We start from the raw sequence: 27,424 nt of genomic DNA on the forward strand, positions 1-27,424 counted from the left end.
ATGATTCCAACTTTTGGGTTTTAATAATAATAATAATAACGTAGTACATATATACGAAGTAGTTGGTGGGGATTTGGGTTTTTTTATTTTATTCTTTTATTATTGTAAAATTTGAGATAGATTAAATATTTAAATAAAAACTTATCAATAAAAATATACCAATGAAGTTAAAGTTAAATTTCTTTTGTTTTACTTATTTAACAGCAGTATAATAATTTTTTTCCCAAAGAGAAAGCATTATAATGACAAAACTAACAGTGAATAATTAAACATCAATGAATGAATCGAAGATTAAGATTTATTTACTTACATTTAATTATTCTTAAATTTTATGTATAGTCAAAAATAAATCAGAAAAAAAAAACACTCTTTTTTTGAATTATTTGAATTTTTTATTGATCCATGCCGACATCAAAATCTTATACTCTGATACTTACGTATTAGTGTTCTTTAATTTCTGTACTATGAGCAGGAAGATGCATTGATAGATAATAATAATAATAATTATTATTATTATTATTTATAATTTGTGAAGATTGATAACTGATGAACGCCTTTCAACACGCTAGGACCAACAATGTGTACAAACAAAAGTACTGAATTGCTTTAAATGTATATCATCATAAAGTCCTTTCCTCTTTCTGAATATGTACCTGTTTATGGGAAATTAGTACTGGTACTTGACTAATAGCCGAATTATTTGAACATTTAAGGTTCTATGTCCATTGCCGACATCAAAATCCATTGCGTTTTTTTTCCCTACACGCTTTGTTTGGTATAAGTTGATTTGTGATACTCGTTTTTTTCTTTTAGGAGTTAGGTTACTTGTCTAGACATTTTTATCCAAATATTTTTATTCACTGACATAAATATTTTATTATTAAATAAATATAATGACGAGATTTACTAATTCATAAATAAATCAATTACAATCAAATAATTAATTTATTGTTATATCAGGTGAAACAAATGTATTAAAGATAAAAACTACTGATTTTGTATTTTTGTCGGGTTACATAGCTTCAATCATGAGAGGAAGAACATTTCTTTTCTTGAATATGTTTCTCAATAAATTCTGATTTTTAAAAACCCTAATTTAATAATTTGTTATGTTTGAGAACTAAAAAGAACAAGATTATTAATTGCAAATGAAAAGGATTTAATTTTAACTCCATAAATTACTCTTGACTAACTCCTAATTTAATAAGTTTTAGTTAAGTTTGAAATAAAGTTCGGCATTTTATCTGGTTGACTAAGCTCAATACCCCAACTAACAAATTATAATCACATTTAAAAGCCTGTTTGACTTGATTTTTTTTAATTTAAAAATTATTATAAAATTTTTATAAAAAATAATAACTTTTAAAATTAAGCTCAAATTGTGTAATAAATTTTTTTTATAAGTTATAAATTTTATTAAAATTATCATAAAATATATATTTTTTTAAAAAATAATATTATAATTATTTTTAATAAATGAAGATATTTTTAAAATAAAAATAAAAATTCTTTTATAGTTTTAAAAGAAGAGAAAAAAAAATTCATCCTTGGAGTTTTTTTTTTAAGCTCTTTTTTTTTTTAATTTTGTTCTTAAAAAAAAATTATTTTTTTTAAGAACTTCTCACAAAATCATATTTGACCTGATTTTTACTTTTAAGAGATAGATAAGCTGAAAAAAAAGCTAAGCCACACATACACTTAATAGGAGTCTAAGATTTGCTGAGCCAAAAAAAAAAAAAAAGCAGTCTAAGATTTCTAATTTTCTTTATTTCTACAAAAATTTCAGTCCCACATTTTTGGGGCTAATTCTTATATGACGGGAAACATTTTACTTGATCCAACAACTGGAAACAAAAGAATAAAATTCTTTAAGATCAAACATACATTGAGACAAGAATACAGGTGAAAACTAGTCATTCCTTGAAATCATCCTTGTCATCCACAGGAATTGGACTGTTCCTCCAATAAACAGCAAGACCACTCCCACCAAGCTGCAATGAAAGGTGCAACAAGTGTTAAAGCAGGGCTCGTAGGAAGAATATGGAAGTCAGAGTGCAAAAAGTGTCATACCGCCATACAAACAACACTAACTGCGGAAGGAACAGCTACCAGTGGATTGGTAAAATGTTTCTGGGCCAGCAAGAAACCAAGTGCAGAGCTCTGTGCATAAAACAGAATACAGCATCACTAAGCACACTAGTACTCAGGTGAATAACATCAGGTTTTGAGCAAGAAGACAGTACAGAGCCACCAGGTGACATGCAATGAGAACATCTAATTACAAAAGCTCCTGAAATAGTGAAAGCAAAATAGACAGAAAACTGTGGCAGACTTAAGAATCTGATCATTGCAATGCACTTTCAGGGCAGTAAAACATTTTCTTCTCATTTAGATGACTGTGAATACAGGAAAGAAAATACCAAGTATATCAGGTGCAAATGATAAGATGGCAGATGCTTTAGAAATGATCCAGATAAACCAACACCAGACTGATCTGAGAAAGACTATGATGCATTAGAGATTTTAAACAGAAGAATGTTCCATTCTGGAAGCTGCTTTGTGATTTGGTCATGCAATTTATGTCTTGCTTATTTACAAGGACAGTAAAACTAGTGACAGACAGAGCATCTAAAGTTGTGATACAGATTATAAAAGTTTCTCTATAACGAAGATACCGAGCATTTACCATTCCCAATAGGCATCACACATAAAACAAAATAATAATTCTTGAAAATGTCCAACATCAGTCAGACTTGTTTTAGTTGCCTAAAAAGTTCAAGAAATCTGATGTCTTAATAGTAATGAAGAAAGCCTACCTGCATTCCACATTCTATGGATATGGTACGAGAAGTGGATTCACCAAATGATATTTTTGAAACCCAGTAACCAAGGGCAAATGCAGCAGCATGTAGGAGAGCTACAGGCAATATTAGCTGACCTCCTTGAGCTTTCAAGACTTCTGACACTTGGCCAATCTTAGTATTAAAGAGACATCAACTTTAGTTCTTTACTTGGAAAGAAACTTTCAACAGAAGTGCAAAATGTGAATATTAAAGTTAAGATATCATAAATATACTTCATCAAGTATCCTGAGAACTTACAGGGCTTGCACAAAGTAGAGTGGTGAGAATAACTCCAATTAAAGGAGTCACTGAGATTATTTTTGAAGTGAATTTGGGAAAGAATTCATTGGCCAAGACTACACAAAGAAGACATTAGAATCGTATGATTTTATGTCAAAAATCATTACACTTCATGATTATTGAAGTGCAACCAACAATAATCTTCCATACCTCCTACAACTGTTGGTACTAACACAACCTGAAAAGTGCTGATAGCAAGACCCTGCAAAGATTTTTGGAAAAACATTCTTTCCATTAGAGGAATCACCATAAATGAAGGTTATGTATTTTATAATTAGGTAGATGACATGTTGAGATCTTATACCCTCCCTCTCATTGTGGTTCTATCATTTCTATCATCACTATTAGGTAATAAGGTGTATATATCTTTTAAATTTCTAATGGATCTACCTGTGTGTTTCACTTTATGTTTTGGTGGATGAATCAGTCCAAAAAATTTGGAACAGAAACCAAAGAGGCAGGTTCCATTCCCATGTATGTCAGTCACCAGAATAAGTATAGCAAGAGAGATTTAACTACCTTGACTTCTACAATATCAGTTGTCTCATAATTCATGTATTTGCCAGTTATCTATAAAGGTGATCATCAAATAAGAATAACCATACCGCAGCATCTACAGGAACAAGCTGACCTGCGAGAAGCTTTGTGAGGAGTGGTGTCATAACTATTGCTCCAATAGTTGAACACCTGCAAAATTCCACAGAAAATTGGGGAACTTGAAGGTTGTTTAATCTTAAATTTCAAAAATGTTGAAAATGCCTTAATTCTTTATGTCATAAGTTATTATGCTTCCTTAAATACAAAAGTAATTCATATTTGAAGTAAGTTGTCTCATTAGTCATTACTCATTAGCTATCACTTCAGTCATGCAGGACCAAATAAAATCTAGGTCATCATCATATATACTCAAGGTATTTGTCATGCAATTCTATATTGTTTGAAATAGAAGCATACAAAAACCAAATAACATAAGAGAAAATTTTCATCATTGCTAATAATTTTATACTTCTTCTCATAAGCATGATGGATATAATTCCATTTCTCTGGTAAAATATCTGAATATTCCTCCTGAATTATCATTATATGGTTACGGCTATTTGTTTTTTCCTTTCCCTTTTGCATGTTGTCCAGACTCAATAATTTGTGAAGTGTGAACTGTCTAAGCGGACTTGTCAAACACACTCTAGCTAGTTCTGCGCCAATCTTGCTTCCTCTACCTTGGAAGGACAAGTGACTGAACAGTCCCACAGACAAATAGATCTTTTGTTGTATAAGATCTGCCAAAGACCTTTCATAGTCAAAAGATAGTTTCTACATCTTTCCCTTCGGACTTCGAAAGAGAGCTCCAAAACAAAGAATTTTTCATGCCAAAATTAATTAGGGGATATCAAATGAAAGGAACAGAGGGTTCATCACCATAAGTAAAAGATACTACTCTATCCAATAAAAGCATTAAGATGCATGGATGCAGTTGGATCTTACGTTGTCATGAGAACAGAAAGTGCTACATTCCCCTTAGATATATAGGTTGCAACATTTGATGCCTGACCACCAGGGCAGCATGAGACCAAAATAAGACCAGTTGCAAGTGGAGCAGAAAGTTTCAGAGCCTGAAAATCACATAGACATTGTTCAGCATTCACTTATAAGACAAGCCTACTAGAAAGCACTACAATGCTGATGAATAACATTCTACATGATGCAATTTAAATTATGTTGACTTTCATTTCAAAAACCAAATTTGGACAATATATGTCTTATTTTCTGCAGTCTTCAATCAACCTCTTTATTGAGAGATTTCTTAATCCATTAATAGCAAAAAAGTTTTCACCAGTATTCTATAACTCAAATCAAATAATATATGCACGTCATAGTTTGTAATTAGAGTGTCATGTCTTCTTGTTATGACAATGAAGTTTATATCCACAATAATTAGAACTCAACCAGCAAGAAATGAGGCATTGATGCAAAATCAAATTTGAATTACCATTGCAATAGCAAATCCTAGCATAGGCTTGATTAAATATTGAGCAAGAAATCCTACACCTACCTGCAAAATTGAAAATTAATACTGTTAACCATGTAAACACTAAAACAGTATCATTTTGTTTTATCAGCAGTCTACTAACTCATAAGAAAATATTTTGCCTCTTACAGTCCATGGGTTCCGTAGACAGCGTCTGAAATCCTCAAAGGTCAACGTCAATCCCATTGAAAGCATGAGGAAACCTAGGCCAACAGTGAAAAGATCTGTCTCTAACCATGTTACCTTTATGAGGGAATAAATGGTTAGGTAGATAAGCAACATTTGAATCATCGTTCATTAAAAGCAGCATGGAAGGACTGAAAATTACCGCAGCTGGCTTGTAGATGCCAATAATAGTTCCCAAAATAACCTGTTCATTTAATTAAAGTTAAAGATAGAAAATCAGCTAGAGTTTTATTAAGTACACCAACAAAATCAAACACACACCCACACAGGGAAAAGAGTAGTCAAAATTTCAATTATTCTCTCATATTGGTTCATCCCATTTGGCGTAGGAATATCTCCAGATACATTCGTTGCAGCCTTGCACATAACTTGCAGATTCCTGGATATAAAGATCACATCATTCTTAAGTACTCTAAACGTGCACCAAATGAGAACTCAGATACCAACAAACAGTGGGTTTAACACGTTAGAAAACAAATCTAACAATGCCTCGCACTAGCAACCAAATCCATGAATATTGGAGCCGAAAAAAATGAGATCAAAAGGTACAAAGCCAGTACCAGTCATTGGTGAAGGGGCGGTAAGACAAAAGGAAACAAGAAATTTTGAATTCAGGTACACAGGTCGTAGAAAAAGGCAAGTTAATGGTGAGAGAGAGAACTGGATTAACCAAGTTTATATGAGATATTCAAACAGACTAGGGACCATGAGTTAACAAAAACTTATTATACAAGAAAAACAAGCTAGCCACCACGTAAGGTTCTTGAAGGCAACTATTTTACTAGCCTTACTTTCCTCCATTGCCAAAAAGTATGAAGTGGCACTGTGCTCTAAATTATTTTTGAACAGTCACCCCTCTGATAATCAAATCATTGGCTCTGCTTCTTTGGGATGGTCAAATTAATGAATTTAACACTGAAACAAGCACACTCAAGTTTTGTATAAAAGAAATTCAATTAAATCAAACACTTTGGTCTCAGAAACTACCTTGAAGCTGGAATGATCGAGGAAGGGGCAGCAAGAGAAACAAGGGGACTACTTGGCTTTCTTTCGATGGCCCAACCTTTTCCATTCTCAGGCACAGAAATTCCAGCCCTAACATCTGAAGATTCATGTTCAAATAAAGCATAAAGCAAAGAAATCACAGATACACCTACGTGATAAACAAGCAACTAAAGACAACCAAGAAAGCAATCATCAAAGACAAAACACAAATAAAACATACCCAGATGAGCTGCCTGTAGCCTTCTGGCAGGAATCAAAGACCATGGTCTTCTATGTACAGCATCATATGTATGCAAATTGCAATCTTTAATAACAAATCTAGACAAAGACGCCATTATGAAACTCAAAATAAAAAAACAAAGAAATATAATCAAAACACGGGAGGGTTTAGAAGGGGTTAAGAGTAGGTGAAGTACAGAGATTTGATTCTATCCGTTGAGAGCGAAGGGTTTTTGAGTAATGCCCATTTTATCCACTGGATGGTTACTCCAAAATAGCAGGGGACAAATGGATATCGATGTAATAATGAAGATGTCGTGTAAATCGAGGAACCGCACGGTTTCAAAATATGGGATTATAGGTTCATCCAAATGCTGGTTAAGACATCAACTAGTTGCTGCTGACTCCTGACTTGTCTGTTGATAAGTCCACTGCCTGTTGTCGTTTGCGTGAACTCGTGAGTTCCCATTTCTCTTGCACGGTAAGCATCAAAACGGAAGTATGATGGGCTATATTAGCCTTGAACTTTCGTGATTATGATCTACTAAAAAGATTGCTTTTTTTGGGTGGATATTCAATGTTTTCCTCCCCAGTGACCTTTTTGTTATTTCCTTAGTTACAGTTCTGAGAAAGAAAGAGAAATGCTTTCCATTTCAATTCGGGCGAGTGGTGAGAAATCCAAACATAAAAAATCCATGATTCTTTCATGGGCCGAGCCCAGTTCCTTTGGGGCCGCTATTATCAAATAATCAAATCGTTTGGGATGACAAGCCCATTCATTACGACCCAGGAATATGGAGACTTGCTAGGTTCATGTTGCAACCCGAGATACAAGGAATAGAGAAAGCTTTGATAGTTTGCACTTGACTCTGAGCTTAAATCTGATTTTTCTTGCTTGATCAGTACGTCAAGATCATATCAGTCTTGGCGTTATGTCTCATTAAGAATTATAACCCAGTGGAGTTTAAATACATTTATAACGAACTCCAAACAAATGCTTTCAGATTAATGAAGCTAAAAACTGAAAGAGTGTAAAACTCAGCTGGTCTGATTCGATTAGACTACATAAGAGTAGGCGAAGAGAGCAGGAAAGGACAATGAGAGAACTGAGCAGACTTGTATTTTTCTTGAAATTATTTGGGCAAATACCATTCTGGCTTTACTCTAGAAATTTTTATGGTTGTCTGCAGATTTATGTCCAGTTGTCCACTGAGTTTCTGGGTTGATCAGTCGCAGGGCCCATGCAGTAGTGCAGATGTTCAATCAGATAATTAGACCAGAATGTTCCCAAAAGCTTATAGGGTACTCAATAAAAGATTGGGGCAAGAACGAAAAACAAACCTCCTATTGCCTGATAGTTTCTCCAATTCTACGTATACATGCATTCTCACAACAGAGTCTTGCAGGTTGTCAAGCCTTTTGGCAGGCAAGAGTTTGTTGCATCTTTCCCAGTCCATCAAAGATGAATGGCCACGAAAACAAAGAAGACACTTGACAATGTTGGCCCTCTTTTTGCATGGAGTTATCCTCCTCCATTGCTTGTTCGGTTAACATTATCCATTCATGGCAGGCTTTGATGCACAGTGGAGCCCCTTACAATTATTCATTTGTCTTTCCATTGAGTTAGCATTTTCGTTTCTGACTTTTATGAGCTTCTCTTTTGTGTAAATCCAATTTTTTAAATACGTAGGAGCTTTTTCTTGTGTTTTCGTTTTCTTCTGTTGGTCCGGAGTGCTTTCTCTTCTGTTTCATCTCTAGTTTCAGCTGATTGCTCATCTTTCCAGGGTGTATTGGAAATATAATTCAGTCCCCAGCTAGGACTTCCAAATAGAAATCTTGTGGATCACAGCGATGCTCTCCAACAGGGTGTATCTCCATAATGAAAACCAGGAATATTTCTTAATAGTAATTATGTTGCGATGAGTCATGAAATTAACTGACAAGAATTATATCAGTAACAACAACAACGATGACAATGATCATATGTCCTTTTGCTTATGCTAAATTGCTAATCAAGTGCTTTATAGCCTGGAAGGTTTTTCCATTTGGGACAATCTAAAGTAAAAAGTGTCCCCTTTCATTTGTCAGATGCAGATTCCATCCCGGTTTGTGTGTGTCACTCAGTTAGTACAGCACCGAAACTGCTTCCTGGTGTAAAGTAATTAAGACAGCTATTTAGAAAGATTGAATTGATGATTAGTTATAGTGGTTCAAATAGAGAACCACTTGCTTTACGTTTCGTATGGAAGATCATAGCAAGAGAAGTTTAGAGGAATGATTTTGAGGTGCTAATCACACAATTTCTTAGTAAAAGCCATCTCCAGGACGTAGAGGTTTCAGTTCCTACTGCAGCCTCTCTAGATGGCTGGCCTGGTCTCCATGATTGATGATTTAACAGTGATCAGCATCTTCACCTTTATGTTTAATTATTTTGGCATTCAAGCTTGATTCTGATCATAAATTATTTGGAGACTTTTTCACGTATTGCACAGTACTAGGTTTTGCAAACAATGATGATTCTCTGACAATTACATGCACAACAAATTTGAAATATAAGATGATTTCGTAAGCAATTGCACATGCATATATATCCTACATATCCTACAGCTCCACAAAAGTGGAAATTATAAAGGATCCTCGATTGAGAATTGAAAGATTATTTGCAAGAAATGATTGGTGACATTGACGTAAAAATCACAAGGATATAATCTCAACTCAAATGTCAACAATCCTGAATTATAACAAAGTCAGTGTAGCCCCTTTGAAAATTGAAGTTGTAATCACCACCCACCAGCTATGTTAAGCACATTCTAGCATTTGGTTTCAAGCCATTGGCAGTAGTAGCGGATGGATTCGTTGGCTCGGAAACCTAGCTTATCCTAGATAGCAACGGTTTGTCTGTGCGGATTAGTGCAAGGTAGGAACATTTTCCAGGTACGATGTGTAATTCGATCGACATCTCAATAACTTTTTGGCCCTCTTTTAGGGAAAACATGAAAGCAACAAATTAAGAAAAATGAGATTGCCAGCTTTCCAATGGAATTTTAAATCATTGATATAGGTGAACAAATAGGTATATATACCATTTTAGGCCCCCCCTCCTTTCATATCCATGTTATATCCATATCAAAACTACTTAAAAAGAAGAATATATAGTGTGTCACTTGAATCTAACTTAAGTGGTCATTAAGGATCATCTGCAGCCTGCCTTTTCCTCCCGGAGACTATGTGTTGCAAGATCTTGAAGAAAAATTGAGAGATAGGACTAAATGAAAAATGGGGAAGCATGGTATAAAAGGTTTCATCACATTTATGAATGCTGATAATAACATTGACCAAAGATAATGGAAGAGAATCGGGTCCAGCTTTCCAAAGTTTAGCTAGGGCTGAGTGAGTGAAGCCAGTTCAACCTCAATTTGGGGTTCCTTCTAAATAAAATCAATGGTCATTTAAAGACAGTTGTTTGGTGAGCTAAAAGAGTAAAAACAGTAGTGGGTCTATTGGCTAAGTCCCCACGTGCTTAGTTGGGAGATAAAATGTGGGATATGCAAGATCTAGCTAGGTATAAAGTAAGCATTGATGGTCAGAGCCCAGGACTCCCGACCTCCTTGCCGGGGCTCAACTAGGGACCCCTACGGGTTATTTGATGTTGCAATTGATTTCCATGCTCAACCCACACGTCGAGCCTAATATCCGTCAATGGATAGAGTGAAAAGAAATTGAGAGACTAATGCTAGAAACTCAAGGTTACATGGCTCCAAGATGGTAAAGGCCAAAAGGAAGGATGATGACACTAACACAAATGCCCGTATTTCGACTTGTTATATATGGCAGTTCTGTTTTCGGATAATTAAAGTCGTCGTAGAATACGACCTGCACGTGCTAATTCCCTATGCTCCACCACTCAGGCAGTAGAGTCCTAGTCCAAAAGTCATCTGGACTGTCCAGTGGCAAGGGATAGTTTTCCAACAGAAATCTTATATTTCAAACCTTAATCTCATTAAATTTTTGCTAGGCCAAAAACGCAAATGGGTTGAATGACGAGATCAGACTCAGTTTCCTGACTTTCACACCACCAGGCCATGATGCTTATTGCTCCACCGGAAAATTTCACAAGCAATGGCAGGAAGCTGGAACTCTCACCTGTTTTCTGCTACTTCACAGCGAGAACTCAAGATTCAAGAGGAAGCCATGTGCCAATCCAAAAGGAAAGTTTTTGCAATCGTAGAACCAAATAAGCTTATATAACGAAGTCCTATATAAATCTTTTGTTAAAATGCTCAGAGTTTGCAGATATATTCCTCAAGATGTTTTGTCTAACGACCTCGGGTAGCATTCATTTCAATCTGCACGATTGAAGCTTTGTCTTGGTCTAATGGTATTGGATGATTTTTAATTATAACTAACAATTGTAGTGGTGGAGCTGATTCATTTTGTCAGAATCCACCGCACCACGCACAGGGAAGGGACCATGATTTACGTGGCTTTTTACTGTTGGGGTAAATGACTTCTCTTTAATACCATTTTTACGAGCACTAAAAGAATGTTAGGCGACGCCTTTCTCCCCCCTCTAATTATTATAAGGACTGCTTTGGCATTAAATCTAACACAATTTTTATGGAGAGTCTTGTCCAAAAATTGAAAAAGACAATTACATACGTTAAACCTGAATTAGTAACTTAGAAAAACATATCTAATCAAATGTCCCTTTCTGTCCTAACCAAAATATCACTATCTTTATTTAATAATTAGAAAGAAAAAGAGAGAAATATAAATGTATCAAGAGTCACAAAATTATTATATCTTGACCAAGTCAACAATGGTCACTATTATTATATTATGAACGTTAGTAATACGAATATTACTATTTTGTCCAATTTTCATTTGTTTGAGTACTCATCCATGATATGAATATAATAAAATACTAATTTTATGAGTATTTATTCTTTGTGAATATAATTAAATAACCCGAATTGCCGACAACTTTAGTAATTCTCCACTATATTAAGCTGCATACTGATATTGCAATACTCAAAAAAGTTGAAGTATGTAAAAAAAAAAAACAGAGTGTAACTTTGCTTCCACTATTGTCATTTGATCTGAAAATGAATTTGGCTTCTCTATGTCTGGGTGGGCAAACTGGGTTTCTTTTCTTGAAAGTAACAACTCCAAATTCAGGTTCCCTTAGGCCTTATAATGTACAGGAATAAAACACCACTATTTCTTTTTTGAGTGGTCCATGTGAACTTTCTTCTGGTTTCTTCTCTTCACCCTGTTCCCTTTCTTCCCTCTGCCTGAGACTGCAAGCCCCGTCTTTATAAATTTATGAAGAGTTGCAGATAAATTTGTGAATAAAAAATGATCATATTAATTAATATCGATAGACGTCAGAGATAATCATATGATCATCAACATCTTTTGTTTATTAATTAAGAGTAATAAGATCGGTGAGCAAGGAAGGGGAAGAAAAGAAATGTAGATTAGTAGTTTGGAAGATCAATTATGTTTGATGCACAAGTCATGTCAGGACATCATTAGTTTATAATGTACGCAGAATTGTTGATGTCTAACCTCCTACATTGAAATCCCAAAACCAATTCTTGTTGTAAAGTGTAAACTCCAATTTTTCTAACAGGTTGATTGAATCCCAATCATGTGGGAAAAAGAACTGAAGTTGTTATGCTTAAGATTTTAGTGATGACAGGGTTGGTAATGGACACGCTTAATTGAGTTAGAGTTTGTTATAGCCACATGATAATTTGATTTTTGTCTGATGAATGATTGAGAGTAGGGACCATATTTTAGGCAATGAATTTGATCATTACTTCATAGAGCTGGGAAGAGATGGAGGAAAAGGAAAAACTGGGAGGAGTTTCATTCTTTCTACAAGGCATTAAACTTAAGAAAAGAAGATTTAAAACAAAGAAATAAAGAAAAGGAAATGAAGGGGAAAGAAAACAAGTGGGGACAGATGTGGCAGAGCACTGAGAAGAGCAGCTGTGGCAATTATCATTGGTTGACAGGGTCCAGAATCCTGTTAATGCTTGCAGCAGGCGCAACAGGTTATGTTTGTATTGGCTAGAAATAATTCGGCAAACACTCCAGCTAGGAGGAACCATATTTTTCTTTTTCTATTTTTGCTGTAATTAAATGTTAAACAATGAGTAAAAATAACACTCCTCCATAGAGTAGCAGCTGGAGCAACCCTTATTTTACATTTTATATTCAGGGTTCCCATGGCCAACTGGTCAGGACTAGGACATTTGGATTCTACAAATCCGGCAAGCCATTTCTTGATGTACGAAATGCAAAGCCATTTGTTGGAAATTGTTTGCTTTGGACCTAGATGTATGCATGAAAGTATAAATCTGTGCATAAAAATTTGAAAAGTGAAGAATATGGTCCAGCTCTCCACTTTGTTAGCTTTTACCCAAAAAGCAAAAGACCTTTATACATGGCTTTTTATCCCTGGTTGGTGTATGAAAATACAAATAAAAGAATATTAAATCACTTCAACTCTTCATATCCCCAATCCTGAAACAAGCATGAATCAGGCACCCCATTTTTCCTTATTATTTGATCATAGAAATTCAAAATTTGCACTAGGTTATAGGTGTACCTTGTATCCAGAGAGCAGCAGTATTCAAACAAATTTAAAATTGCAGAAGACTTTTTTTCTCTCATTCCCACTGAGGCTTTTGAATTCTGATACCTCCAATTTGAAACTCATGCAAATCCCAATTTTGAAATATTTGAATCAAATGAGAGGCTATTTTTTCCCCTTCTCTTGTAGCAGAACAAAATGCTTCATATTTCAACAGATTGATTTTAGCCTGACTAGTAAAGAAAAGGGAAAGAAAAATGGGGCTGGGATTCTCTTGGCTTACCAACAACCGCTGATCCAAATTCTTTTATTGGAAATTGGTTATTGGGAATGTGTCCTACAATATTTTGCCCGTTAGAAGAATGATGATGCTGTAGCACATGCTAAAGGAGAGGAGCCTCTACTTTAGGATCCCACACCTTCTACCATTGCATCACTGCTCAACTTTTCTCTACCTACGGATGCCATTATTGTTTTCAGTGTGCTGGATTTGTTTGATGCTACCATATTTGTAAGTAAAAAATAAAGATTATTAAGCACATATAAAAAAAAAGATTAATTGGGGAAAGTCAGATGAATGGGAAGTTATAAATAAATCGATACCCAAAAGTTGAAATGGTAATACAATTCAAATTCTGCACTTTTCAATTCTTAAAAAAAAAGAAAGAAATTAAATCAATGGAAGTTACAGTTATAAACTGATAGTATTAAAAATTGTTTCCAAAGGTAATGAAATTCAAACTATGCGTTTTGCGTACTTCGTAACATAAACTGCTTCGTTATAATTAATGAGCTTTTACTGAATTTAAATAAGTTATGTGAAATTCACTAAGTTAAAAGTAGTTGACATTAATGATGGAGGCAAATACATTAAATACATGATAAATCCAATGAAACACCTCGATTATTAGAATTTGAAGATTTTAAATTTAAATTAAAATTATAATAATAAGAATTATGGTAATAAGATGAGAAATGATATTGTTTGCGCATTACAAACTTTAACAAGTCTTCATAAAGAATAATACGAAGGCAGGATCCTGCAGGTTCCTAGCCAGTACAAGAAAATGATGCAAAGGAATGGAATGCAAAAAGAAAAAAATGCCAAATGTCTTGCTCGCCTCTTTTCATTTCTGAGTGATGAGCAAACTAAACTTAGCCCCAACAATCTCAAGCTAAACTGAGCCACCCAAGTCCCCTCTGTACGAGTTTTGTGCCTAAAATCAATCACTTGGAGGCTATTGCCACATGTCACCGATGGCTCCTTCACTCAAACTCTCCCTGGTCGAACCTTTAAGCTGCAGCTTGGGAGTACGGTACTTGGGTTAATGGTCCTATCATGATCTTTACGTCAATCCAGCGGTTGAGAGCTTAACCATTAATTACACCAACCATGTCATTATCATGTGATAAAACCCAAATCAGGAGATCTGGGAAACGCCTGATGAATCTCCAACAGTTAAAATACAGTAATAAATCAGAGGCGCAGCCAGGTAGGCTTTTATTTATTTATTTGCTTGCCCGGCCTACCCAATAGGATCAAAGTTTTCACAGCCCATGGGCCATGGGCGTTTCTTGAGGGAGAAAGTCTCACCATCCCAAAGAAAAAACAAAAGAGACATATCTAAATAAAAACCGCCCACGCTCTACGGATGCGTGGAATGCACTGCATTCGCCGAAGAGCTGATGCATAAAAGAGACGCTTTAGGCCAAAGTGGATGCAGCCGGGACCCACGCCCTTCTATCACTCCAAAGTCCAAATATCCACTCTCACATGCAGCAATCCAAACCTGTAGCCATCATCAACTTGTACCGTCTCCACGCGACTTCCAACCGCGCGTTTAGAACAACTAAACAGGAAAAATAAAAGAAAAAAATGAAAAGCGTTGGTTTAGTTGTTGTTTTTTTCTTCTCTTTCTTTTCTTTTCCACTTTACCAAAATAAAGAAAATAGAACTAAAACCCTGCCCACTATTGCCAGCAAAGCCAGAGGCCTCCTCTCCTTCTGTTTTAACTCAGCTTTATTTTTTCACTTTTGCAACCTCGTGATACCTTAGAAGCCTCCATCCCCTTCGCTCTCTCTCTCTCTCTCTCCCCCTCTCTCATTTGTCTTTCTTCTATGGGTTCTCACCGGAAAATCGCTTTTGGTTCGGTCCAAACCCGTTCTTACAAGCTGCCTACAAAAATAACAGCCAAGTAGAGCGAAAAAGAACCATTTTCCCCTCATTCTTTGTTGTGTTTTGTTTTCCTCCTAAAATCCCAAAATGGTAGTAAAATTTGGCTGTGTTTTTATTGTTTCAGTTCTGATATTAAGTTTGGGAGTAAACTCAGAACCAGTTCAAGACAAGCAAGCTCTCCTTGCGTTCCTTTCAGAGACCAAACACGCGAACCGGATTCAGTGGAACTCATCAACCTCAGCCTGCGACTGGTTCGGTGTCAAATGCGATGCAAACCGCTCTTTTGTCTACACTCTCCGGCTCCCAGGTGTGGGCCTCGTCGGTTCCATTCCACCCAACACAATCGGTCGGCTAAACCAACTACGAGTTTTAAGTCTCCGAGCAAACCGTTTATCCGGTGAGATCCCTGCCGACTTCTCCAACTTGACTCTCCTCCGTGGCCTATATTTGCAAGGTAATGAGTTCAGCGGTCGGTTCCCACCCAGTGTGACTCGATTAACCCGTTTGGCACGGGTCGATCTTTCCTCTAACAATTTCACCGGTCCAATCCCTTTCGCGGTCAACAATTTGAATCTTTTGACCCGACTCTTCTTGCAAAACAACAAATTTTCCGGTTCTCTCCCGAGCATCAACTCCGACGGTTTGTTTGATTTCAACGTTTCTAATAACAACCTTAACGGTTCAATCCCCGACACGCTATCTAAATTCCCTGAATCTTCATTTGCCGGAAACCTCGGGCTTTGTGGTGGCCCACTCCGGCCATGTAACCCATTTTTCCCTTCTCCGGCCCCATCTCCTTCCGAGCCCATTCCACCCACAACTTCTCGTAAAAGGTCCAAAAAGCTTTCCACCGGCGCCATTATTGCTATTGCCGTGGGGTCAGCAGTCATCGCGTTATTATTATTATTATTCCTTATTCTTTGCCTCCGTAAACGGCAACGGCGGCCACCGAAGCAGCAGAAGCCGGTTACGGCCCCGACACGGGCGGTTCCGCAGGCGGAAGCGGGAACTTCCTCGTCGAAAGATGATATAACGGGAGGGTCAACGGAAGGGGAGAGGAATAAGCTCGTGTTCTTTGAAGGTGGGGTTTATAGTTTCGATTTGGAGGATTTGTTGAGAGCTTCGGCGGAAGTGTTGGGAAAAGGCAGTGTGGGAACCTCGTACAAGGCTGTGTTAGAAGAAGGGACAACGGTGGTAGTTAAACGGTTAAAAGACGTGGCGGTTAGTAAAAGAGAGTTCGAAACACAGATGGAAATGTTGGGAAAAATTAAGCATGAAAATGTGGTTCCTTTGAGAGCGTTTTATTACTCCAAAGATGAGAAATTGCTCGTTTATGATTTCATGCGCGATGGTAGCTTGTCTGCCCTGCTTCACGGTATGTTTTTCTCTGTTTTATTTATTTATTTGACTTTTCTGGGTTTTCTTTTTTTAAATTTTTTTTGAGAAGAGACTTTTCTGGGTTTCTAAGAGCCAATAATTCGTGCAAATCTCGCCCTCAAAAATCAAAAGTATTTTGCTTTGAATATAACCGAACACATTTTGACTATAGTGGAGCTCCAGCTGTTGCATGTATGTTCTTTTCCCCCCCTTATTTTACGTTGTGATAATATAGTCTTAGGGGAATATCGTGGAATGGTGTTGGGGATAATATTATGTTAATTTTTTTTAAGTGATGGAATTTAATAATAGAAGCGTTCTTTTAATAACCAGCGAAAGGACCGGGGGGTGGGATTCCTCTGCATAATTCCTCTTTCTGAGCAAACATTTTTTCAAGAGTATGAGTTACGCTTACAAAGTAGTAGCTGTCTTTTTGTCTTTATTTACGTTTCTGCCACCATCATTGCAACATGCATCTCATTATTCACCTATGGATCCACCGACATTCATTCATTGCATTTCTTTACTCACCAAACTCGCCCTGCAGCCATGAAATTATTCTATCTAGTTTCATGAGGTTCCCAAATGAGTGAAATTGATTGTTGCACGCCTCCTAATGAAATCATAACTCTTTTTGCAGTGTAATCAAAGCCCTGTTGGTGTCTCTTTTTTTTTTCAAGTAGTTTCCTTTCCTTTCAATTCAAGTTAACCTCAGTTGAATAATGTTAGGGTTAGGGTTCTTTAGTTTGCTTTTAACCTGAATAGGTTTGGAGTATTCTAAGTCAAATTAGTAAAATGGAAAGTATATCTACTTCCTAATTAATTCTCTTGGTAGTTTGGACTTTTTGCAAAATTTTTGGCATATAGTACTAGTACCCGTGTCTGAAAGTTATGGATAATGACTTGATACCATGGTGTAGCTCATTGGCCATTTGGTACATTCTGGGTAACCATGAAATTAGAGTATTGAGTTGGCAAATTACTTTTCTTCAAAGTTATTAATTAAACCTTGTTATTTGATCACGTTGCAGGTAGTAGAGGCTCCGGCCGTACACCTCTAGACTGGGACAGCAGGATGAGAATAGCATTAAGCGCGGCAAGGGGCTTAACACACCTCCACGTGTCGGGCAAGGTGGTCCACGGCAACATCAAGTCCTCCAACATTCTCCTCCGGCCGGACCACGAAGCCTGCATCTCTGACTTCGGTCTTAACCCGCTCTTCGGCAACACCACCCCGCCTAGCCGCGTTGCGGGCTACCGAGCACCTGAAGTAGTGGAAACCCGCAAAGTTACGTTCAAATCTGACGTGTATAGCTTCGGAGTGTTATTGCTAGAGTTATTAACTGGCAAAGCACCAAATCAAGCATCGTTAGGGGAAGAGGGGATTGATCTTCCTCGTTGGGTCCAATCCGTGGTCCGCGAGGAATGGACCGCTGAGGTTTTCGACGTGGAGTTAATGAGATATCACAGCATTGAGGAGGAAATGGTGCAGCTGTTGCAAATTGCAATGACTTGCGTATCGACGGTACCTGATCAAAGACCCGCCATGGAGGACGTGGTACGAATGATTGAAGATATGAACAGAGGGGAAACCGATGACGGATTACGGCAGTCGTCAGATGATCCTTCAAAAGGATCAGACGGTCAAACTCCTCCCACCGAATCAAGGACCCCTCCTAGATCGGCCACACCTTAGACATAATGTGAACGAAGCAAGGAAAGAAAACTGAAAAGCAACAAGACGGTCTATGGGGGTTGGGGGTTGGGGGTTGGGTTCTCCTTGAAATCTGCACAAAGCGTAAGTAAAAGAGTGATAAAGTGCGCAGTTGATTGGGGGAAAAGCAACTAAGGTTTGCCCCTAATTTGTGTTTTTCTCTCTTATTTTTTATTTTTTATTTCGTTTTCTTGGGTTTATTTTTTTTTTCTTCTTAATTTTACTTTGCAATTATTTTTATAGGGTGCATTAGGGGGGAATTTGAATTGTTTTTGATGGAGGGTGGTGGTAGTGGGGACTGGGGAGTTCCATGAACTGATTGGAATTTGACCATTTGATGGATTTAGTTGTTTTTCTTTTTATTTAATTCTTTTCTTTATAATCTGTACCTCACAAACAAAACAATCCACCCGTGTCCTTAAACACACGTCTTCTTCGCTTTTCCATGTAAACTTTCTTTTGTAATAATTTTTTTATCCTTTTGATTGCAATGGCCAAGTGAAAGCCAACTAGGGAGTTGAATATTCCCTTTTAAAAAATTCCAACCACTTGTTCCCTTCTGCATCTATAATGCCAAACGCTTGTTTTTATTTCTGCTCATTTATTGTTTTTAATTAAGAGTTGAAAGGTCCGCTAATGTACAAAGCAGAAACCAAAGATGCATTGGCTCCTTCCCATTTGCCCCACATGGAGCCTGGTTTTTGGTCATAAGCTCATAATCATGCCACCTAAACCTATTAGAACCATATTCAAGGATGGAATCAACACCGTCCCAGCCGAAATCGGAGGCCTAGAGATGTGACACGTGGCGGATTAGAACTACGTGATGATGATTAAGGCGGCATATATGAGATTTGATGTTTCACTGGGTAGAATTTTTGTCTGATTATGGAGCCAGAGAAAAAGATCGCAGCAAGGGTGGGGGACAGGCTGGCCGGCGTTTTTAACCATTCTTTATTTTCCTTTCATGAGAAAAGCAAAACCAAAATAGTAAGATTTTCTTCTGACAATCGTGGAACAGCGTCCTTGACGTGGCTAGGTGGTAACCGTTGATTTTCACTTGACTCTAGACCCCACTGACTCTCAGGTCCCTTTTCGTCTTTTGCCCTTTTCCCGCATGCAATATCGGCCTTTTATTCCACTCAAACTGTGACAGTTATAGCTTGGGAGTTTATATATTTTTTTCCACAAGGAAAATACCCAAGTGTAGCAGAGCAGGCAAATGGTCAACATATAGCTAGGGGGTTTGGCTCTTTTAGGTTTGAAAAATCAACGCATGGAAAATTGCTTTTCAGAGTCTAAAATAAGTTTTTGGTTGTATGTATGTATGCATGTATCCGGCGCGTTCCCGCGTGACGCCGTGCATGTAACTACAAATTCTTTTTGTTGTCCAGAGAATATTGTGTCACCCGGTTGTGGAAATAATCCCCACCCAAATGCTACAATCTCATTCGTAGGTGCATACAACGCGCCACCTCTTGCGGTTGGTTAATGTCCATCTCTAATGTGTCGATGGTCACAATAAATTAGTATTTAAAAATAAACTAAATGATGCTTAATAACGGAACATAATTATTTATGAGCAGCTTAATTGTATTGAAGTCGACATATATTTAAAGGAAATATTAATCGGTGTTTATTAACGTGATACGTCCCTATTGTATTATCTATATTGAATTTGACAGTACGTTAAATGATTTTTTTTAATAATTAGTATATTTATATAATCAATAATTCTCATCAAGTTTATAAGATATTTGGTGGGATTATAAATAGGTTTTTGTCAAACATAATTAGTACAATATACTTATTCTAATAGTTTTGATCAAGGAATTAAAAATAATTATTAAGATACTATCGAGGTATGTAGTACTAAAACTGAGCGGTGATTGCTATTTAGGGGCAACAAAGGCACGTGCCAGCACTGGAAAAGCAAGTTTTCGGAGTTTGGTGCACCGAAAGTTGAGGGTAGCAACACTTTTGGTCGGACTCAAAATTGACTATTTAGTTGAGAAATAGGATGCCTTTGCCCTTTGGTGGTCGGTCATTGAGCACAGGCAACCACATAATCCCCCCTCCACCATGTTGCCTGGTTCTAACGTTTGACCTAATCTTTGATTAGTCTTAATTAATCCTGAACGAGGCTGTCTTTTCCATCTCATTGCACAACTTAACGACCCTCGATCCTCCGAGCCATGCGATGTACATAAAAGAAACAACTGGAAATTCTCAATAAAAGATAGTGAGATTAATCAAAGAGCAATAACAACCTTTCATGTGGGTCATATGTGTTGTAAGAACAATAACAAGCTTCATCTTGGGAGACCCCATCATACATTTTCCTTTACTCGGTTCACTTTTTTATGCTAAGAGTCGTGATAGAGGACAGAAGATTCTTAAGTTCAAAGTCCTTTTAGAATATTAGGTTTTGAGATAATATATAAGTTGTAGTAGTAGTTGAGAATCCATGGATAAGAAGCGAAGGACATCAATTATAAAACAAAACCATGAATGATTATGGCGACAGATCATTTACAAAAGATGCAAGGCTAGATGGCTTCACATATCAAATTATTTATTCATTTTCCTAATATTTCTTTTGCTGGGAAGACCAAATGGCCCACTCATAATCAACAAAATCTCTCACATCAACTCTTTAGATGCAAGGGAGAGGAATCATGGGGAAATAACATGATTATCATCAAGTAGTGACATTTTAGAGAAAGAGGATTTGGGAATGATTAGAGACACTGAGAAAGCTGAGGGATGTTACAACCATTTGGAGGAAAGGAGATATAGCAACTTAGCCCATTGGTAGCTTGCATCAACTGTTCTGTGGTCCCTGGTTGATATCAACACACATACAACCAATATAAAAGTTAGACCTATAAACCAAAGTCGTCTCAATTCTGGAGTTTATCTGATAGTAAAAAGGCTGAGCTGAAGCAAAATGTGAGGTTTGGGTTTCTATAAGGGACTACTTTTTGTCATAAGAAAGTAAAAACACTTGCAGAGATATAAGCCTTTCTTTATCATTGGATTCTTCGTTCTTCAATGCAAATTTACAGCATCAGTACTGTAATTTATCCACTACAGCTCACCTAATTTTACAGCTACAGGCCATAGCTAGCTTTATTTTACCACGATGAGTATCCGGTTGACCTAATCTTTTATTGCTTTTTCTTTTTCCAGAAACACAGTTCACCTAAACTTTACCCTATTCATGATGTCCCTTTATGTTCTTTTAAGGTGCCTTTAACTTGGCTAAGTGGACAGGTCTTGGTCTTAATTTAACAAGATATACGCACATTGCACATTCATGTGTTTTCTTACACGTCTCTATCTAATAATCAATTCAACATGAGGGTTTTTAGTGGGCTAAGAAAGATGCCGTCTACTTGTTTACAGGGTTTAATCAAGCTGGTCTTCATGGTCTTCAACCAAATAGGGAAAATAGCCAACAGACAGGTTAGAGTTTGGCTGATAAATAATGCATATTTAATAATTATCTTAAAGGCCAAGCCAAAGCAGTTTCTTGCCTTCGAAGTTCATATTTGAATCCATACCACATATTATAAGCTTACCACAGTTGCAGTTGGCACTAGTCCTCAAAAGGAAAATGCAAGTCACAAGGGGAAAAAGCTAACCTTTGAAAATGGAGTCGGCTAGCCATTTAACTTGTATGGGCATTCCAACCAAAAATCATCTCAAACATGGAATTTAAATCCCAAAACTCCTTTTTGCTGTTAGTTGGATCAGCCAGGATGACTTAAACTCTCAAGGTTTCTCCTTTATCCCTCAGATCCTCACAAATGTCATTCATTAACATTGAAATCTCACCAACCTTAGCGGCCTCATATTGGATGATGCCAATTCATTTAAATCACATCGAAAGTAATGGATTTATTGAACAATTATAACAAGGTGAAGTACTCAATTAAGGAGGGTGGTTGCAGAACAATCTTCCTTAAAGCAAGTTAATATATGCTATATAATCACATAATAAATCTTAAAGTCCAAAATTTTAATAATTGTTAATTTCTTTATGGAACATAAGCTTTACTTTGATGTGATGACTTGTGAAAGCAACTTCTCTTTGAATGATAGTTATCAATCTTTGTGGACTTAGCTTGCCCATGAAACAAGGTGAACTGCTTGGTGGTGGCTTGCTGAAGCAAAAGTTTTGGCTTTTTCTTTCACATGCTATCTCACCTCCATCAGCATAGGAGACTGCAGGCCTGGAAAAATAAGTTTACCCTTAGGTGCTACGAGCTTATAGGATTCTGGCCTGCTAAAAATAAATTTCTAGAAAGAAGTTGGTGTTAGTAATTTTAATTAGTGTCAAAATAATGCCCATTAATATACACTGCAGGCAACAGCCTAAACCATTGAATGTATTCGTCTTCATGCTTTTTATTGAATTTGGATCTTTTTGATTGAGCTGTTTGAAGCTGAGCATGCTCTTGTTCATGACGAACGGTCACGACCACAGGATGATTGGTCCCCAGCAATAGTCTTGCAGGATATTATACTTCTGCACATGTGAGTGAAAAAGTAAAACCAACCCAAGCTGGTGCTGGAAAGAAAAGGAGAAAATACCCTTCTTTGGATACCTGGAAAAGGCGTAAACAGATTGTCAACCTTTTTTTCTTTGATAAAGATAGTACTGAAAGTTCGAGCTTCTGCTTTCTTAGATACCTTCCATGTAGCCATCTAGTTACGTACTGTAGCTGCCTGAGAAGCCTCAAGCGGTAAGACTGCCACCCCACATCTAAGTCCATGTTAAATTGACGACCACTAGAACAAAGCACTCCAGTTTTCTGAGAAAAAGTTGATAGATTGTATCTCCTTTGTACATGGAGAGTAAGGGTTCATTCGAAAGAATTGGAAAAATATGAAGAAAATAGCTCGAATGGCTTATTAATATATCTATTTACACCATGCATATATATGCTTTGTTAAGGAGCACAACGGGAAAGTTCTAGAGTTTAGGGAGGAAATGTCCAAGAGCAGTCATATCATCAATTCTGTAGTCCTAAGATGTACATGAATCCCTTTTAGATTGAAAATTTGGATGTATTACAATATTTACAAATTAAATGACCTGGTTATACCAGCAAAAAGGCTTAAACCCAAGATCCTCAACTACACAAATGCAGATGTGAATACTATCTAAAACCTTGATGATGTTCTCTGAAATTGCAATAATCCTGCCCAGTGGCATGAACCCTGTAAAATTTTTTTGTTTGGAAAGCCAGAAACTGAGGAAGCATAGCCGCTGAGCAGTTATATTATTCAATGCACTTTGTTTTGCTAAATATGAACAGATTGAACCACATTGCACATTGTGCAAGTAGCAATCCAGATTGAGTTGAGTCAGGGTGTATTCTCCATCCTTTCAACATATTTAATGTGGCTGGCTGGAAGCTGCTAACAGCTTATCCAGTCAGGTAATTCAGATAAATCCTCATCAACTCTTCAGTGAAACAGTCCAGGCTGAACACTCTGCACAATTCCTTCTGTGAAGCAAAAATACCGCCCCTTGGTTCTTTGCTTTTCTTTGCTTAACCTGACCATCTCTCGAGTCTCCTTGGGGTGCTTAATTTTTACCTACTAATGTGATTTGTGCTCAAGAACAGAGTTTAAGCACTAAAATGCATTTCAATTCCCAATAAAGCCAGTGTAGCATGTATTTGCATGGTCTTGGGGTGTGATCCATCACCAGCCAAAAAGGGGTGAAGTTTCTCACCTATTTGTATCCAGCTGCACCCAGGACTCTTCTTTAAGCCTTTTTCTTTCATTAAATCCCTTATTTTAATTACTTCATCCCACCTTCCTGAAGCCGCATATGCATTTGAAATTGCCACATAATTGCCTGAATTATCTGGTTCCAATTCTAATAAATACTTTGACAAGTGCTCCCCAAGTTCAATCTCATTATGCTCTCTGCATGCAGCAAGCAGTGATCCAATTATATGTGCATCTGGTTCATATGGCATTGCACGAATAAGCCTAATAGCTTCATCCAAATTACCAGACCGAGAAAGAAGACTAACTATACAGCCATAATGCTCCATGCTTGGCCTGAAATGATGTTTAGAAACCATATAAAAAAAAATCTCCAAACCTTCATTTATCAGCCCAGTGTGGCTGCATGCAGATAAGACACTAGTAAAAGTTATACCATCTGGTTCTATACCAGCCTCCTCCAGATGCTTATACACTACAAGAGCTTCTCCAGCTTGACCATGTAATGCATAACAAGAAATCATTGCATTATAAACAGGCAATTCCTTGCTTAAGGTATTATCAAACACCCTCTTTGCTTGACTTAAATATCCACATTTAGCATACATGCCAACTAAAGCAGTTGAAACTGAAATCTGTGAATCAAGGTCATGCCTTATAGCATATCCATGGATTGCTCGACCATGCTGTAATGATGTCACATTTGTGCAAGCTGAGAGTACACTACTGATGCTTATTGTGTTGGGTTTGATCCCAGATTCTTGCATTTTTTGAAAAATCTGAACTGACTCGTCTTGAAAACCATTATGAGCCAGACCAGTGATAAGAGTAGTCCAAGTTATAAGGTTAGGGTGGACATCAAGGGATTGCATCTGCAAGAATAACTCTTTAGCCTCGTTTAACTGGTGATTCCTAATAAATCCTAAAATCACAGAATTCCACGATGTTACATTTGGTGGCACACCCTGTAACTGCATCTGATAAAACAACTTCAAGGCCTCACCACTGTGGCCAACATCTGCATAAGAAGCCAATAGCGTATTCCATAATATGACATCTTTGTTAGTTGTAGAACTAAATACTTGTCTGGCACAATCAATTCTTCCACATTTGGCGTACATATCTACAATGCTACTTGAAACAACAACATCGGATTGAAGGTTGTTCCGAATACAATAACAGTGACCCTCTTTACCAATTTCTATACTGCTTGAATTGGCAGCTGCAGTCAATATAGATGATAGAGTCACACAGTCAAATCTCAAATTTTCTAATCTCATGAGATGGCACATATTGAGCGCCTTCTCAATCAATCCGCATCGCACATAACTTGAAATCATCAGATTCCATGTCACTACATCCTTTACGAGCATTCTAACAAAAACAAGCTCCGCATCCTCAATCAAACCAAGCTTGGAATAAAAGTTTATAACAGAACTACCCAAAATGTTATCCAATTCTAATCCACCTACGACAGCAATTGCATGCCCCTGCTTTCCCTCATCTATCGCACCTAAATTTGCCGAAGCTGATAAAAAGCTTGATATGGATACCTGAGTCGGCTCAACACCTTCCATTCTCATATCATAGAACACCCCAATTGCTTCCTCATTCCTCCCATTTTGCATATAACCAACGATCATCGAATTCCAAGCTATTACATTCCTCTCAACCATCCCATCAAAGACTTTCCTTGCATCCTCCAAAGCACCACACTTGCCATACATATCAATCAAACTACTTGCAACAAAGACACACCCATCAAAACCCACCTTCGCCACATACCCGTGAACCCCTTTCCCATACCCAAGCCACAGCAAAGCACCACAAGCTTTCAATGCATTAGGGACCACAAAATTATCTGGAAAAAAACCATTTTCTTGCATCTCAGAAAACGCCATTAAAGCCTCTTCATTTAACCCAACTCTACACTTCAATCCTATAATAGCAGCCCAAGAAAACACATTGGTTACCCTCAATCTACTAAACAAATTATTAGCAACATCGAAAGCACCACACTTGGCATAAAAAATAACTAACTTTGTCTCAATGTACTCATTTCTTGCAAAGAAGGCACCGTTTTTTAGAACTTGAGCATGAATTTGCTGACCTGTAAAAAGATCTCGTTCATAAACGCAACCCTGAAGTATTTCACCGTATATTTCAGGTCCAACTGGAAAATTTTTTGAGTCCATTTCAGTGAGTAAGTCCACAGCTTGTTGAATTTGGCCATCTTTGCAAAGAGAAGATATGGAGTGAAAGTAAGATTTTGACAAAGTTCGATGATTTCTGGTGGTTCCATTGAATTCTGTAAAATGGATTGGTTCATTGGAACTGAGAGATTTGATTGTTTTTGTTGATCTGAAATGGGAGCATTGTGGGGTTGTAAAAGGAAAGGAGGCCATGCATGAAGTACAGAAGCAGAGAGAAGGATATGGTTCTTCTCAGGGAAAGCGGGAAGGTAGGTCTCGTCATCGGAAACTAACGACCCTTTCGTTTCAGAAAAAGAAAAAAATACGAAGAGAAAAGATAAGTTTAGTTTATCCAGCAAAATTGTGATGGAATTCAGTCTTGGACCCACCACTCTATCGGGGTCCAATTCAGCTTTTTATATATATATATACAAGGGAAACTTATTACCTCATCTTATGTTATGATATGCTAAATTGTATGTAAATAAACAAAAAACAATATCATCCGGAGGATAATGAAAAATATGTCAACTCAAGTTTAGATTATTTACATGTATGGTTATTCAATCAGTGTACTGATTAACTTTTTGATGTATGTGAAAAATTATACTATCTTAATCATATTAAAATAATTTTTTTATCTTTCTTTAATAATTAAACGTTTGAATTCAACATAAAGAAATAAATAAATTTTTTTTTGTAAAACTAATAGAGAATTAGTTTCCACTTGAATTTTCCCGAGACTCTTATTCTAACACAGGGTCGAGCCTTTATAAATACCCCATCTGTTAAACAAAGAGCAATACCAATTTTCTTTTTTGACAAAAACCCAATTTAACCTTTTTAACTAAAGCACTTCTTTGTGGAATTTGATCCTGCTGAATTCAGCATAAATATCACCATATAGAGACAAATCAATTTGATATGAACCTATATAATTGGAAATTAAAAAAGAGTTTTGCTAACTAGTGTCTTAAACCCACTCTTTAAAGGTAGTTAATATACTATTTATAGAAATATTTTTCCATTAAACG

The 27,424-nt window shown here is 36.9% G+C and overlaps 3 protein-coding genes across 4 annotated transcripts; 1 reads left to right on the forward strand and 2 right to left on the reverse strand.

Moving 5' to 3' along the window:
* Positions 1 to 1,739: 1,739 nt before the first annotated feature.
* On the reverse strand, positions 1,740 to 7,172 carry BASS2 (Sodium Bile acid symporter family). The gene is made up of 13 exons (XM_007013238.3): positions 6,581 to 7,172; positions 6,343 to 6,457; positions 5,617 to 5,734; positions 5,498 to 5,539; positions 5,299 to 5,412; positions 5,131 to 5,193; positions 4,626 to 4,753; positions 3,749 to 3,830; positions 3,294 to 3,345; positions 3,102 to 3,199; positions 2,817 to 2,975; positions 2,071 to 2,160; positions 1,740 to 1,991 (listed from the first exon to the last, which is right to left on the reverse strand). Exons 1-13 carry the CDS (start codon positions 6,693 to 6,695, stop codon positions 1,914 to 1,916), a joined length of 1,254 nt encoding a protein of 417 aa, XP_007013300.1. The 5' UTR covers positions 6,696 to 7,172; the 3' UTR covers positions 1,740 to 1,913.
* A 7,956-nt stretch (positions 7,173 to 15,128) lies between these two features.
* On the forward strand, positions 15,129 to 18,902 carry LOC18588672 (Leucine-rich repeat protein kinase family protein). The gene is made up of 2 exons (XM_018128150.2): positions 15,129 to 16,734; positions 17,768 to 18,902. Exons 1-2 carry the CDS (start codon positions 15,447 to 15,449, stop codon positions 18,430 to 18,432), a joined length of 1,953 nt encoding a protein of 650 aa, XP_017983639.2. The 5' UTR covers positions 15,129 to 15,446; the 3' UTR covers positions 18,433 to 18,902.
* Positions 18,903 to 23,493: 4,591 nt separating this feature from the next.
* On the reverse strand, positions 23,494 to 26,716 carry CRR21 (Tetratricopeptide repeat (TPR)-like superfamily protein). Of its 2 annotated transcripts, XM_007013242.3 has the most exons (2): positions 26,309 to 26,716; positions 23,494 to 26,137 (listed from the first exon to the last, which is right to left on the reverse strand). In XM_007013242.3, the coding sequence occupies exons 1-2, from the start codon at positions 26,601 to 26,603 to the stop codon at positions 24,093 to 24,095; spliced, it is 2,340 nt and encodes a 779-aa protein (XP_007013304.3). In that variant the 5' UTR covers positions 26,604 to 26,716; the 3' UTR covers positions 23,494 to 24,092. The 2 variants fall into 2 exon arrangements, with proteins under 2 accessions (XP_007013304.3, XP_007013303.3); XM_007013241.3 differs by having other exon boundaries at positions 23,494 to 26,716.
* Positions 26,717 to 27,424: the final 708 nt, after the last annotated feature.

This window comes from Theobroma cacao, chromosome 9 (genome assembly GCF_053813885.1).
Source record: "Theobroma cacao isolate CCN51 chromosome 9, ASM5381388v1, whole genome shotgun sequence".
Lineage (NCBI taxonomy): Eukaryota > Viridiplantae > Streptophyta > Magnoliopsida > Malvales > Malvaceae > Theobroma > Theobroma cacao.